Source organism: Rhipicephalus microplus, chromosome X, assembly GCF_043290135.1.
Source record: "Rhipicephalus microplus isolate Deutch F79 chromosome X, USDA_Rmic, whole genome shotgun sequence".
NCBI lineage: Eukaryota > Metazoa > Arthropoda > Arachnida > Ixodida > Ixodidae > Rhipicephalus > Rhipicephalus microplus.
In genome coordinates this window covers 256779200-256792591 of record NC_134710.1, presented here as the reverse complement: position 1 = coordinate 256792591, position 13392 = coordinate 256779200, and the positions used below count along the sequence as shown (strand labels likewise).

Here is a 13392-nt window from a genome sequence, read left to right as displayed (position 1 = left end):
GAGAACGAGTGCCTCTATCAGTCTCCTGGACAGTTGCCGTACGTGGCGGATTGTTGGTGGGGCATGGACGATGCAGAGTAACGGGCGCGTTGAAGACGCTTGCGCTTGGCTTCCTTGGCTCGCGTCTCGTCGGCGGTACCCGCGTACCGTCTGCATTCTCGAACGTGATCAGACGCATGAACGTATGCATGGACAGACGGATGATTGAACGAACACTTCGCCCCACTCATCATCATTCACTCCGTGAATATGCTGTGATTTGTGTTAGCCATCTTACGTTATGATAAGTTGCTTACGGACATTCTAAACCTTGTGGGACATGATGTGTTTGGTTTATTTTAAAATGTCTACTACACGTATTCGGCACTCTGTGGTTTCAGTTGCGCTCGTTTTTGCTCGGCTATTTGTGCTTTTCGATACACTACTCTCCACCTCTTGGACTTAGTTGTGGCCTTTAGGAGAGAAAGTTATAGTACTCCGCGCAATATAAGACGAAGTATAGGACAAAAAAGGAACATATACGCAAGTTATAAAGTTAATATATCAAGCATGAACCTGCTCGCACCCACGTGAGTGAGTGTCAGCTGGAGACGCAACACAAGCTAGAAAAAAAGTATATGCATCAGCTCACTCAAAAGAAGACTGTAACCCTTCAATGTATGTTTGAAGCAATGATTCTGGTGAATTTTGAAGATATTAGGGAGTTTTAGAATAGTGCACCGCGAGCCCTTGCCGTGCAGTCGCTGCCACTGCGCATGCGTCGTAACGGGAGTCGGCGTTTGCGTTCACGGACCGCACGCAGAAAATCCTAAATTGCGTGCGGCGATCGCGGCCCGCATGTGGCTCGCAAGCACTGGTTTTGAGGCTACGTTGTCGCTGCGATCGTGCGTTGCGGTTTGCAGCAGGCCAAACGCTGTTCTAAAACTCATATGACGCCCGCTTCGCCCGCAACGCCCGCAGCGCTTGCAAACGGTATTCTAAAACTCCCTATTGACCATTTTTTATAACGTGAACATTTGACTCAAACCTTTAAAGGCGAAGCTTAAGGATCCGCCAATTATTTACCCTTACTTTTTTTTTAATGCGGAGCATTTCTTAGCAAACCGAAGACACTTTTCCGTATCCATCCATCTTACGACGGAAATGTAGTCCCGTGTGCTCAGATTTGGGTGCCCGTTAAAGAACCCCAGGTGGCCGAAATTTCCGGAGCCCTGTACTACGGCGTCTCTTATAATCATATGGTGGTTTTGGGACGTTAAACCCCACATATCTATCAATAAATCAATCAACCATCCATCTGTACGTCCATCCGTCCGTCTGTCTAGCAATTGACACAGGATGACATTAGTGTTGGAGGAACACGATTCGCAGGTGGTGACCTGAGTAAAGCGAAAATTGCGTCGGTACGTAATGGAACCATTTCCAATATGTCACGCTCATAGCCACATAACATGGTGCGTGATGAATGTGTATCGCCACAAGTAATTCTCAGTATACTTCAACACAGGAACAACGAGAATAGATAGGAAATCAGATGGCGAAACCTTTAAGCAACTGGTGACGCAGAAAATCCGGTGCATTGACGGCGTTGTCGAGCGAAAAATTCAGATGGAAGGAAAAAAAAAACTAGAATAACCTTTGGAGTCGAAATCAAACCCATGCAGTGTGCATGGCAGGCAAGTATTCAACCACAGAGCCACGCCAGTGCTCCAAATGTTTGGGGGGGGGGGGAGACTAAACAGGCTTCATGTCAGGGTACCATCAGTTCTGATTGCCCTGTTGGCTATCCGCTTTTATAAAAATCTAATAAGCATTCACCATGCAATCTATAAGTGACGTGTTGCTCGAATACGCTAAGGAACGCTGCTGACTTTACGCGCATTATCGGATGGTAGCGGGCACCTGCGACAAAAATGGTTTATCTGCTCTAACTTGAGTACGGACGTAACGTCGGACCATGCTACCATTTACATGACAGTGAAATCGACATGTCTAACGAGGTCACAATTTACACACTACTACTTGGCTGCTACTCACTGACCGCTTCGCATGAAATCGCTTCCCATGATTCATAGAAACGACAAGAATGTTTTGTTTCTACAGCATCGAGACCAGTGGCTTGCAGCTTGAACAGAAATATACCGAAAATTTCGTCATTGCACTGGCTGATTTCAGTTTCTGATTCATTCTTAAATGCATCTAACGTCTTCGCGAGCTGTGAATCTAACAGAATTCTTGAGTTTTTTAGAGAAATAGTATGCAGCTATAGCAACAAGTTACAAGCAGAAGGTCCTGCAAAATTGTACAAAACTAACCTGCCCATGCAGAAAAATGCGTGAGATGATACGTGTACTACGTGCTCGCTGCCACCAGTGAAGTCTCGGCGATGGTTCAGCTTGCTAGGAGGGGGTAATCTCGAAGCTGACGCTGAACGAAGTCGGCGACACCTGACAGGCTTGCAGGAAGCCGTTGATTAGGGTAATCAGTGCTTGCGTTCAACGTGCAAATGTTGATAGGCAGGAGGCCAAGATAGCTGCACATACCCAGAAAAAAAATATACGTAAGACAATATGCCTGTTGGGACGCCGCTGCCTCCAGGGAGTAACTGGAGAAAGCGGTTGACTTTAAGCCTGTACTAGCCCTGTCTGCACCAAGCTCTAGATCGTGACAACAAAGGTTGTTTGTCGGATGTAATGACCAGAACATGCGCAGTGGTTGTCACGGCGTGGTATAGATGACCTCAAACGTAGGAGGGGAAGGCTGTTGCCACTGAGCTACTTGCTATAGATAGTGCTAGTACACGCTAGTTGTGTACTTATACCCTGAATGTCACGACAATTTGATCTTTACTGTAGGCTGAATGTCTACAAGTGTGCACTATTTCTTTCAGCTTAATTCTTGACATCCGATATTGCGTAGTTACGTTGACATTATTTTCACGGTATTTTCATGGCTGTCACGGGCTGTTGATATGCTTCATAATGATACAAACACAGCTACTTAATTCAGGATCACCACAAGAATGATGAGACAAATCGTTGCTTCTTTGTGCGCACGTACGGATAGGAAAGGTGGAGTGAGTAACGCCACGCAAGTGCAGAAATATCGACGGACGCAAAAGTGGTTACAAAGAGGTAGGTTGGCGGGCACAGACAATAAGGGAATGTGCATGTGACTTAATGGCGTTATGCTTCCTGGAGAGCCTAGTTGAAATGCCGTCGTGGTGGAGAAACTTCTTTTCATTGGGAGACAGCCCTTTCAGTGCTGTCTTTGTGTAAAAGCAGTCCACTTTGCGACATCATCCTAAGCTAGTCAATAAACACGTAGTGAATAAATCTCTGCTTTGTTTGAAAATGAGCAGTTTTGCTTCCCAATGGTGACCTGAAGTTTCCTACCTAACAGTGCATGATGGACTGGTGTAGTGTAAACACACTATACTGCAACTGAAGACAAGAACACAATCGGGATAGTAGTATTTCTTTATTCTTTCTTTTAAGTCTTACGCAACGACGGAGTTTATATCACGCTACGAACCTTGTCACTCAGAATACGAGCACGATAGATTGTTGATTGAGCAGCTAGGTTCCTTATTACGTTACACGTGCCGTGAGCGTAGCGGAGGAGGAGGTCATGTTACAAAATACGAGTGCAAATGTTGTTTGCGCGCACAGATTGCTGCTGCGCTGCGTGAGCTGTCGACTGCAGAAGACCGGACCGTCCTCCCCCTCGGCTTGCCTAATGATGCCAGCGTGTGATCTAAAAAAAAACATAGCCAGTAATCTCGAGGTTGGGATCTAAGATGCGATACGTATTCTGTATGAAGCTGGTCTGTACAGTAGCAGAAGGACACAGCCTTGATTTGACGATCTGTCGCCCGATATGGGCAGTATTTCTGCCCATGGCCTTGCTTTTATACCTTTTACAGGGGCGCTGCTTCCCGGTAGTGTTTATATCGTTTATTAGTTTCCTTTTTGCTTTGCTGTCTCAGCAATGCACTCGCGAAAAATTCTTCGTCTCGCCAACTCCATGCACGTCCGATCTCCCTGTGTCTTTAAAGATAACTTTCTTAAGCACACTTTACTTCCTTATAATAATAATAACAAGATTTCTTGAACTCGAATCAAGCTTTCCGCACCTGAGCCTTCACCAAAAGTAGAGATACATTGTCATCTTGAAGCACACTCAGAAAAAAAAATTCATAGTTTGTCAAAGTTGCAACTCCATCCTCGGACCGAAAAGAGAGAGAGAGAATGTGATAATTTGGCGCACAGCTGCAAACTTACAAGTGGTACCAAGAGAAATTCACGCATTACACGGCTGCCCAGTATAACAAATTTTCATCGGGCACAAGAAATGCACTTAAAAATGTAATTCATTCTACAGTATACTCGAAGCTAAGTGAAACCTAATATAAGTTTCTCAGAAGTAAAGGTTCGCAGTGCGTCTCTCATAATCATATAGTGGTTTTGGGACGTTAAACCCCACATATCAATCAAGGTTCGCAGTGGCGCGCAATATTTATCTGGAGTCGGAGACTGAGTTCGTTAACCTATGTCTTTTGAAAACCGTCACGCTACCACCTGTGCAAACCAGGAGGCTATAGTGGACAGCCAATTTGGTAACTCGAAGCATAAGCACAAATTTCTCTAAACACAAGTTGTGAGGACACACGTGGATACAGTTTAGCATGTTGTCACTTTGGCTGTTGTTGCTTTTTTTTCTCATTCTTTATCAACTCCAATTTATCAGGGCTTGGCGTCTTCCGGCCGTGATGCCATTGGCATCGAGCGTGCCCGGAAAAACCTGAGGTGGAATTAACATACTTCAACCAAACAAGGCGACAAAAAGAACGGGCATGTGACGGGCATGTGGTAGCAGCCTGATCAGAACTGATATTCCTGGCTATCATATCTAATGAACAGTTTTTAATAAGGTGACATCATGTGAATCACCTTGCCGGCGTCCCGACGTAGCATGAAGAAATGGGAAAGTTATGGATAAAAGAATGCGATACTTTATTTAATTATGCGAGGTTTTGCAGGGCCCTTCTTTTTTTATAAAGAATCTTACAGAAAATATGCAAAGCGAAATGGAAATGAGTAGTACACATCTGAACAGCTTCTAGTGCTGGCGATGAAAGACGGCTGAAGTGAAAACCTTCAAAAAGTACTTTCCACCTGTGCTTTCTTAAGAACACAACTGGCTTGTTGGCACCTTTGCTTGGTACCTATCTGGGGAACGCGGTGTTAGACGTAGATGATGATACTCCAGATGCGTAACTTCTGTTACGCCATGTCGGTACAACATAAATTATTGATCCTGATGAAAAGTTCCGAAAGCCTGTCACTGCATGACTGCCCCTTACTGAAACAAAATCCTCAAGCGTTACAAATAGCACGAGCCTCATTTACGGGTGACGCCTATCGTGCACATGATATGTACGGACCAGCTCTTAAGGTATTGGAGCACATTTTCTTCCCTTAAGCCTCATTTTTCTAAAACTCCAACGCAGATTATCTTTATCTGTCTTGGGCTAGCTGCCAGAGTTGAGTTATTTGAGTCCTTTACGGAGCGCGAAGGTGCCGTCATTAAAGCAAGCAGGTTTGTAGAGAATGCCGTTCCATATCACCCGCAGCAGGTCATGGCACTCGACTACTACCAGCATGTTTCGATATCGAATCCGGCAGCCGCATTTTTGACGGAGTCGACAACGCTCGAGGTACTTAGATTTAGGGGAACGTTAAGAATCACCAGATGACCGAAATCCTCGTAGCCTTCCACTTGGGCGTCTCTCATAATCATATCGTGATTTTGGCACGTCAAGCCCCCTCAATTATTATTTTAGCGAGGCTTCATTGAAATTACCACGACGCGGGTTTCTCTGTAGCGATTCATACAGTGTTGGTTGCACACTCCTAAAGGTAAACGTGTCTGCAGTTTCATCACAGTTTTTGCGAGACCACATTCCACCACATAAAAAGCTGTGCAACAGGCAGCTGAAAGTCTTGCACGCGCAGCCTTGGAGTCCCTTTGTGGCAGAGGCCGCTCAGGGCGCAGAAGTATAGGCACGATGCATCTAAAGTCATTACTGCTTATTCTAGCGCACATCGTTGTCCTCCTCGCCCATCATCCTGTACAGGGTGGCCATCATTTTATAAAGAGGCGGTTGGTGCTGCCCTTTTCGACTATTCGTTGCGCGTCCACTATTGATGGGCTTACTCTTTATAGAGTGCAGTGAAATATAATGGCTAGCGGGCCAGAGCAAGGAATTCCTGTGTTTCACAAGTCCTTGCATTTCGCGTGCGATGCTCTTACTCTAGAAATTACGTAGACTGCTTCTTCGACCACAGTCTTAGATATGTATGTATAGTTGTATACCAGAACTAATACTGCGAGCGTTAGCCAGCGCCGGCACCCAAGTTCATGGCGTTGGATCTGAAACACCCTGGGTACCTTTTTAGGTGAAGACCGCGTGTATATGCGTACAAGCAATAACCTGCGAATATCTATGTTTGCAATAGAGACGTATACAGTAATAAAGAAAGGCAAACGCTTGCCATGGTGCACGTCACATTACATATACTTAAACTTATTTCGCAAACACGCTTTTGATTGCACATTTCCCGGCATTCACGAAATAGACACACGCGACTAATGAAAACAAGAAATTGAAACTGGAAAGACATGTCTCTGAACAGCGCATGCGCTTCTCGTTCCGCCGTGTCTGTCCTTGTCCGTGTCTTTTTCGTGCACCATAAGTTGCGCCACGTATCATGAACAACTTGCACATTCTTACATCATGTAAAGGAAGCAGCTACTCTCAAACATATGCTGTTGGCATGTCGAATACAACACAAGAACGAGCCAAACCCCGAGACTCTCTCGCGCGGACATCGGCGACCAACTGTGGGCCGTCCAGCGAAGCGGCGTCGAGACAAGATCTTGACGCGCCGCCGTGACAGACCTGAGTACGGGTCTAAAACCTGCAGGAACTATCCTCCTCATTCACATAGTCTAGGGTTGCACCACTGGTGTATATTTTACACGAACTACCTGCCTCAGCCACATGCGTTCTGTTGCTGACATTCCTGTATCCCTATGTGAGAACGTGATCAGCACATGCGCGCCTCGTGAACAGCTATGGAGCCTGCATGGCTGGACGCATCGCGCTAAAGAATGCACGCTAATGCAGCCGTACTTCTATTTATGCTCAACTTATTACAACATGTTTGTGCTTTGTATATTGGATTGCGACAGCACGTCTTAGAGGTGCATTCAGCCAGTTTGAATGCGCTGTTTTCTCGTGATATGTGCATACATATCACGAAACAAATTTCAACTAAGCCTAGCACTTTCATAGCTTTTATATGGTTAGCTAGAGCACGTGGTTCTCTCAAAGCAAGAGTGAGATTTTAGTGAATCTAAAGCCAGCCATTGACCTGACTGCATGCAGCCGGAGGAAAATGCATGAAAGCAAACATTGGCGCAGAGCCTTGTTCGGGTCGAGAAACATGCACGACGTACCTAAAAATAAATCAGTCAACTAGGGGGCAATATCACGGAAAACAAACACACAAACGAGAGGCCAAATTATTCTGGCAGCTGACAGCACGCCACATGAAGTGAATGTTGCTTGATCAAAAACAAGTGCCACCACTTATGTCTCATTTTTGTACCACATGACGAGGAAAATTGCAACGTTGTTTTACGTGGCCATGCTAAATAGCTCGAGCCCCGTCGTCACTCGAGCGGCACCTACATATGCGTTGCGGATATCACTAATACATTTCCGTGCCAATGTGAAATGCACGAAAGGACGTACGTGGCAAACCTTTCATCAACACCGACCTCGTTAGAGCTTCCAGGAACGTGTGAAAGCTCCTGTGTTGGGCAGACAGCACGATAGATTGATTAAGAAAAAAAAAGCAATGGAAACGATGGCAAACATATAAATAAGTTGAGAGAATATGTCTGAACGGCACAGCTATTACGTCGTCCATGAAAATCAGGCGAAATACAGATTGTACAAGGGGTTCAAATGAAAAAGGTACGAAACGACGTAACATGACCGTTAACATAGATGCCTAGGCCGCTATGGGAGAAAGTAGCGAGACATGTAGGTATGCAATTGGTCCACCCGTAATGAATCGGGGCATGCAGGGGCGTCCGCAAGCGCAGGAGGCAGCAGGTACTCTTATAGAGAGCACCGTCCAATAGGTGACCAGTAGAAGAGCGAGGGATTGTGGGATGCACCGTCTGCTACCGGCTTCTGGTTAGAGTAGACGACGGCGAACCGCTTCGCCGCAAGCCTCAGATTAATCGGGATTCGCGCGCGCGGTCGCCCGCTTATCTTCGTCCTGATAAACCATGGTCCGTTGTTCAGCGGTTGGCTGCTCCAACTCGATCGTGAAAGGCAAACGGCGTGTATTGATTCCCATGGAACGAAGAAAGAAAATTGAGGTGGGCCATGGCTGTGAAGAGAGCCACAGCGACAGGTAGCCTTTGAGTACGGAACGTTGAAGCCAGAGTGTGCGAAAACAATTTTATAACAGATACGTGTGTATTCTACACACGCAAAAAGCTCATGCATCAATTTGCTGCGAATAATATATTGAGAAAAAAGTTGTCACGCAAACACCTAGCAAATATATTAGGAACGCGCGGGTGAAATCAACTTGCCATACGAGATGAGCGCTGGCCATTGCACTCATATATATGACAAAAACGCAAAAGCTTCACTCAAGAGTAAGTTTACACGAAGTGCTGGACGAGTCCATTTGCGTTTTATTGGTCAAACTGTGCGCCAAGACGGCACTCAAAGGATCAAGTGCGTTAAAAAGCGCAGGGTTTCGACTATTTAACGCCGTCTATTGTTTATGTGCCACCGTGCCACGCAGCTTGATCAAGATGAGCGTTTAAATAAGCATCTGGCTTCGATTACGAAATAAATTTTATAGCGCGCTGAAAGCAAAAAAAAAAAAAAAAAGGATATCTCAGCGCACTCAATAAGTGCTGCTCTTCATGCCGGTCGACCGACGATGTCAGCCGAAGAAGCCATCCCGAAATGAACTCTTAGCACACTGCTACAGTCATACCCGTCCCCTGACATCTTTAAAATGGTGATTTTTAATCAGCAGTAACGTATCATACAATAAAAACTGTTTTCTTATCGGCTGATCTGCTAGCCAAACTGACAGTACCCCCGAGCAGCATAAAAGCATTGCAGATCATTTTAGTGCAATAAAAAAGTTTCCTTGCCGTTCATGGCTTTCGTAGCTTGTCATTGTCACAGTCTCGATTAGTAAAAAAAAAACTTTTAAAGCACTGACATTACACGGAGAGGTGTTTTCTTCAACGGAGATGTACGAAAATGCGCGCGTGCCGCTGCTAACTCGCGTGGTGCGTCTAACCGAAAGCCGTCGTATCCCACAGTTCCCTGCGATTGCCCATATAACGGGTCACCTATTGACTCGGCAGTGTGTGTGAGGACAGGATTGCGTTCTCATCGCGAAATTCGGTGATTGAGGAGCAGCGGGGTGTTGTCCGATCTCTGACAGCAGAAGCTGTTAAACCAGCCACCACTTATTGCCTGCAGTTTCCATGTCTTTGGTAACGTGAAGACAAAAATAACGGAAAGTGAAGCGCTTTTGTTCGGACGGCGAATTCAATGACGCGATGACGGACTGGGTCTCGTCATGGTTACAGCAATTATGCGAACAAAAACTTTTGCGGCTCATTTATCAGTGAAATCGTTGTGATTAGGCATATAGTGTACACATTGAATAAGGCATTCATTTATTATACCCACAGTCTCGTTTTGTACCTCATCATCTGAACACCCCTATAGTTAGGTAATTTCGACCAACAAAAAAAAAAAAAAGAAGGGCCGTAGGTTCTGCTTTAAGCAATTGTTTCCTGAACCGTATGAATCGGGTATCTATGCTGCATTTTGTGACTGTTCCTATTTTATCGCTTACGAATGCAATGCATGAAAAGCCGCAATTAACGGCTCAGTCAGTTGCATATTTAAGGGAAGTTCATCGGAGTTATGATGCCTTTAAATGATTCTGGGGCAGCTTTTGCGTGTGTCAGGCCTGTATTTTCATGAAAAGCAATTTTTTAAAGTGTGCAAGAATAAATAAAAACAAAAATATCTGAGAAAGTAAGAAGATGATTTGCTGCCAAGTTGGTGTAACTATCTCAACACTGTTCGGCAACTCAGCTCTGGTGAAATGCCATTGCATCATGCGGCAGCCTTCTTGGTGGTTTCCACTCTGGACATTATTGCTCATTATTTACTTGCTATCACGCTACATTTTAGTACCCCCCCACCCCCACACGCACACACGCACACACACGCACACACACGCATGCACAGACGTTACACAAACGCCGCACTGGCCGAAAGGATCACTCTGCATGGTGACCTTGTGAGCGTGAATTGAGTTCGTGTGTAATGTTCATACCTGTCTGTTCTCTTGTGTTTCTGCTCTACTCCCTTCTCCCAGCTCTACAGTATGGTAGCAATGGCTTTTTAACGGCGCTGCCAAACACGAACAAAATATATGGGCGTAGACTGCACTTGAGCAGACTCACAAAGTATACGATCAGGGTCAACCAACTAACCCGACTAGGTGCTCCACTTCAGAATAGCAAGAAGGACGCTTGTTTTGAGTAACCTTCTTTCCTTGCTTAGAGCGGTCTCTCTTCACAACAACTTGTGTTTCAGTTCTCTTTCGTTGGTTAATTTTCAATTTTATTATTTTTAGGCAGAAGCTGAACGGTACGCAACTGCACATAACGGTGTTATCGTCTCTCTCTCATCTCGGGCGCTCGACAGGTGCCTGCCCAATATTTGACCTAACCTGACGGTCGTGACTCTGGATGGCACCTTCGAAGCGTTCTGGTTGTTTCCCAAGTCGGCGACATTTAGAGCTTTTGCATCACCTGTTTACGAGACGCACTCGCAAAATATGCAGCGACGTAGTTTGTAAGGCTTTGAAGGCAAGACGCAGCTTGTTGGGCAAAGAGAATGAATTTCGACACGTTTCGGGTGTGTATACCTGAAGCTGTATGAATTTCAGTACCGTATATTTACGCGCGCTCACGACGCATGCATTGCATGCTGTGTTGCTTAGCGTATAAAGAATAAGACCTAAATCGAAATCCACCCCGAATAAAAATTTTTGGTGGCAATGAAGAAATTTACTCATGTTCAAATAGTGCATGACAGAAGTGACCCCAAACTCTGTCCTTAACGGTGTTTAAATGCATCATCATGTCAACACTGTGGCGGCATTTCTTATAAAAGCTCTGTAAGTTAGCTTCAGTCCTGAAAAAGTTTAAAATGCAGAGTTTCAGCCGTTTTGTTTTTGAGAAAAAAAAGGAAGGTGCTCAACGTGGTATTACTTAAGTTGTTTCATGGAGACGTGGCATCACACACACACACACACACACACACACACACACACGCACACACACACACACACACACACACACACACACACACACACACACACACACACACACACACACACACACACACACACACACACACACACACACACACACACACACACACACACACACACACACACACACACACACACACACACACACACACACACACACACACACACACACACACACACACACACACACACACACACACACACACACACACACACACACACACACACACACACACACACACACATATATATATATATATATATATATATATATATATATATATATATATATATATATATATGACATCTAACAGACAAGTTATTAGAACCAATGTAATGTAAATAAGAAAGAAAAGTGGATGAAAAAATAACCAGCCGTTAGCAGGACTGCTCACGGCTGGTTATTTTTTCATCCACTTTTCTTTCTTCTTATTTACATTCCATTGGTTCTAATAACTTCCCCTGTACATTCCTTGGCATTACTGTCTGTTAGATCTCATTAATATTGTGTTAAAACACGGAAAAACGAGCCCTTAGGTATACACTTCTTTCCCTTATTTTATATATATAGTTGCTAGAATAGCATGAAAACTGCAAACCGTCAAGCGTGTTTCTATTCACTAGGTGCAGCTATATTTTGTGAGTACCATCTTATTTCTCCGTTTCGTACGTACCACGAATTAAATAGCAATCTCTACTGACACCAGTCAATACTGTAATAACGCTAAATGTACTATACAGCTCGAGTCACCTTCTCCCTCAACAAAACTCCGCAAAAAATGTTTTTGATAATTTGCTTCGTAATCATATACTCAAAAAGTATATCTTCGAAAGCAACGCTGTTCTTTTAAATCCATCATGAACAGCCTCTATATACAAGCAACAACTGGTCGCACCATCTTTTTTTTTTTGTGCCCGCTGTTGCGGGGAAGGTGACTGGCACAAAGCCATCATAACAGGTGCCTGATCCAAGGCTATCTCGAGTTTTCGGTGCCGCTCTTTCCCTTCCCTTCCCCCGTGCTCACGATAACCATTTCCACATTGCCCGATTGCCCTGGTTTGCGCTGTCAAGACAAATCTAATCAGGAATCTCAACCTTTCGAGCAAAAAATATTGTCATTCCTTTTCCTTTTTCCCTCGTCCTTTCTTTAGTGGGCCCTGCAAAAGCTGCCGTCGTTACGACACCCGGCTTCGAGGAAGGTCAACACTTAGGCGAACCAAGTGCTGGAACGTAAATACCGAGGAATTAACAACTGTAAGGTCTTTTTTGTTTGGCGCCATTTCTCCCGAGTGACTCCAACGCCTCCTCTCAAGTAACGCAGGAAACGATAAGAGAAACTTCACGCTGTGCCACTTTTACTGTCTGCATTGTTCATTTGGATATCTTATTTCCATAAATTTTTTATTCATACTTCCGCAGTCTTTCTACGATGCCGTGAATTGTATTGCCTATATTTCCGCAACTGAAAAGCTTTGCACGTTTTCCCGTAGGTTGCGCAAGCCATTTCTTCGATGAATTTGGAGCAATCAGAGTTTACGTTGCAGCATTTGCATGCGCATATTTCTTTCTTTACTTTTATTAATTTTGTCCGCGCCTGCTGCCTCACGCTACTAAAATCGCAACTTGCATTCATGCGTGAATTGTGGCTAATATATATATATATATATATATATATATATATATATATATATATATATATATATATATATATATATATATATATATATATATATATATATATATATATATATATATATATATATATATATATATATATATATATATATATATATATATATATATATATATATATATAGTAGTGTGTGTATCTGTTTCATCATACACATATCGTAATTTCCGCTATAGCTTTTTTATTGCCTATAGTACAGACAGTACCCTGCTGCGGCAGCTGCATTTTCG

General features: G+C 44.1%; 1 protein-coding gene across 1 annotated transcript in view; it reads right to left on the bottom strand.

Moving 5' to 3' along the window:
- The window catches only part of LOC119161587 (nose resistant to fluoxetine protein 6), a 92759-nt gene extending 90421 nt beyond the window's left edge, over positions 1-2338 (bottom strand). Inside the window, 1 exon segment of the mRNA XM_075878988.1 lies at positions 2316-2338. Within this exon segment, the coding sequence (XP_075735103.1) occupies positions 2316-2323 (8 nt within the window). The 5' untranslated portion in view covers positions 2324-2338.
- Positions 2339-13392: the final 11054 nt, after the last annotated feature.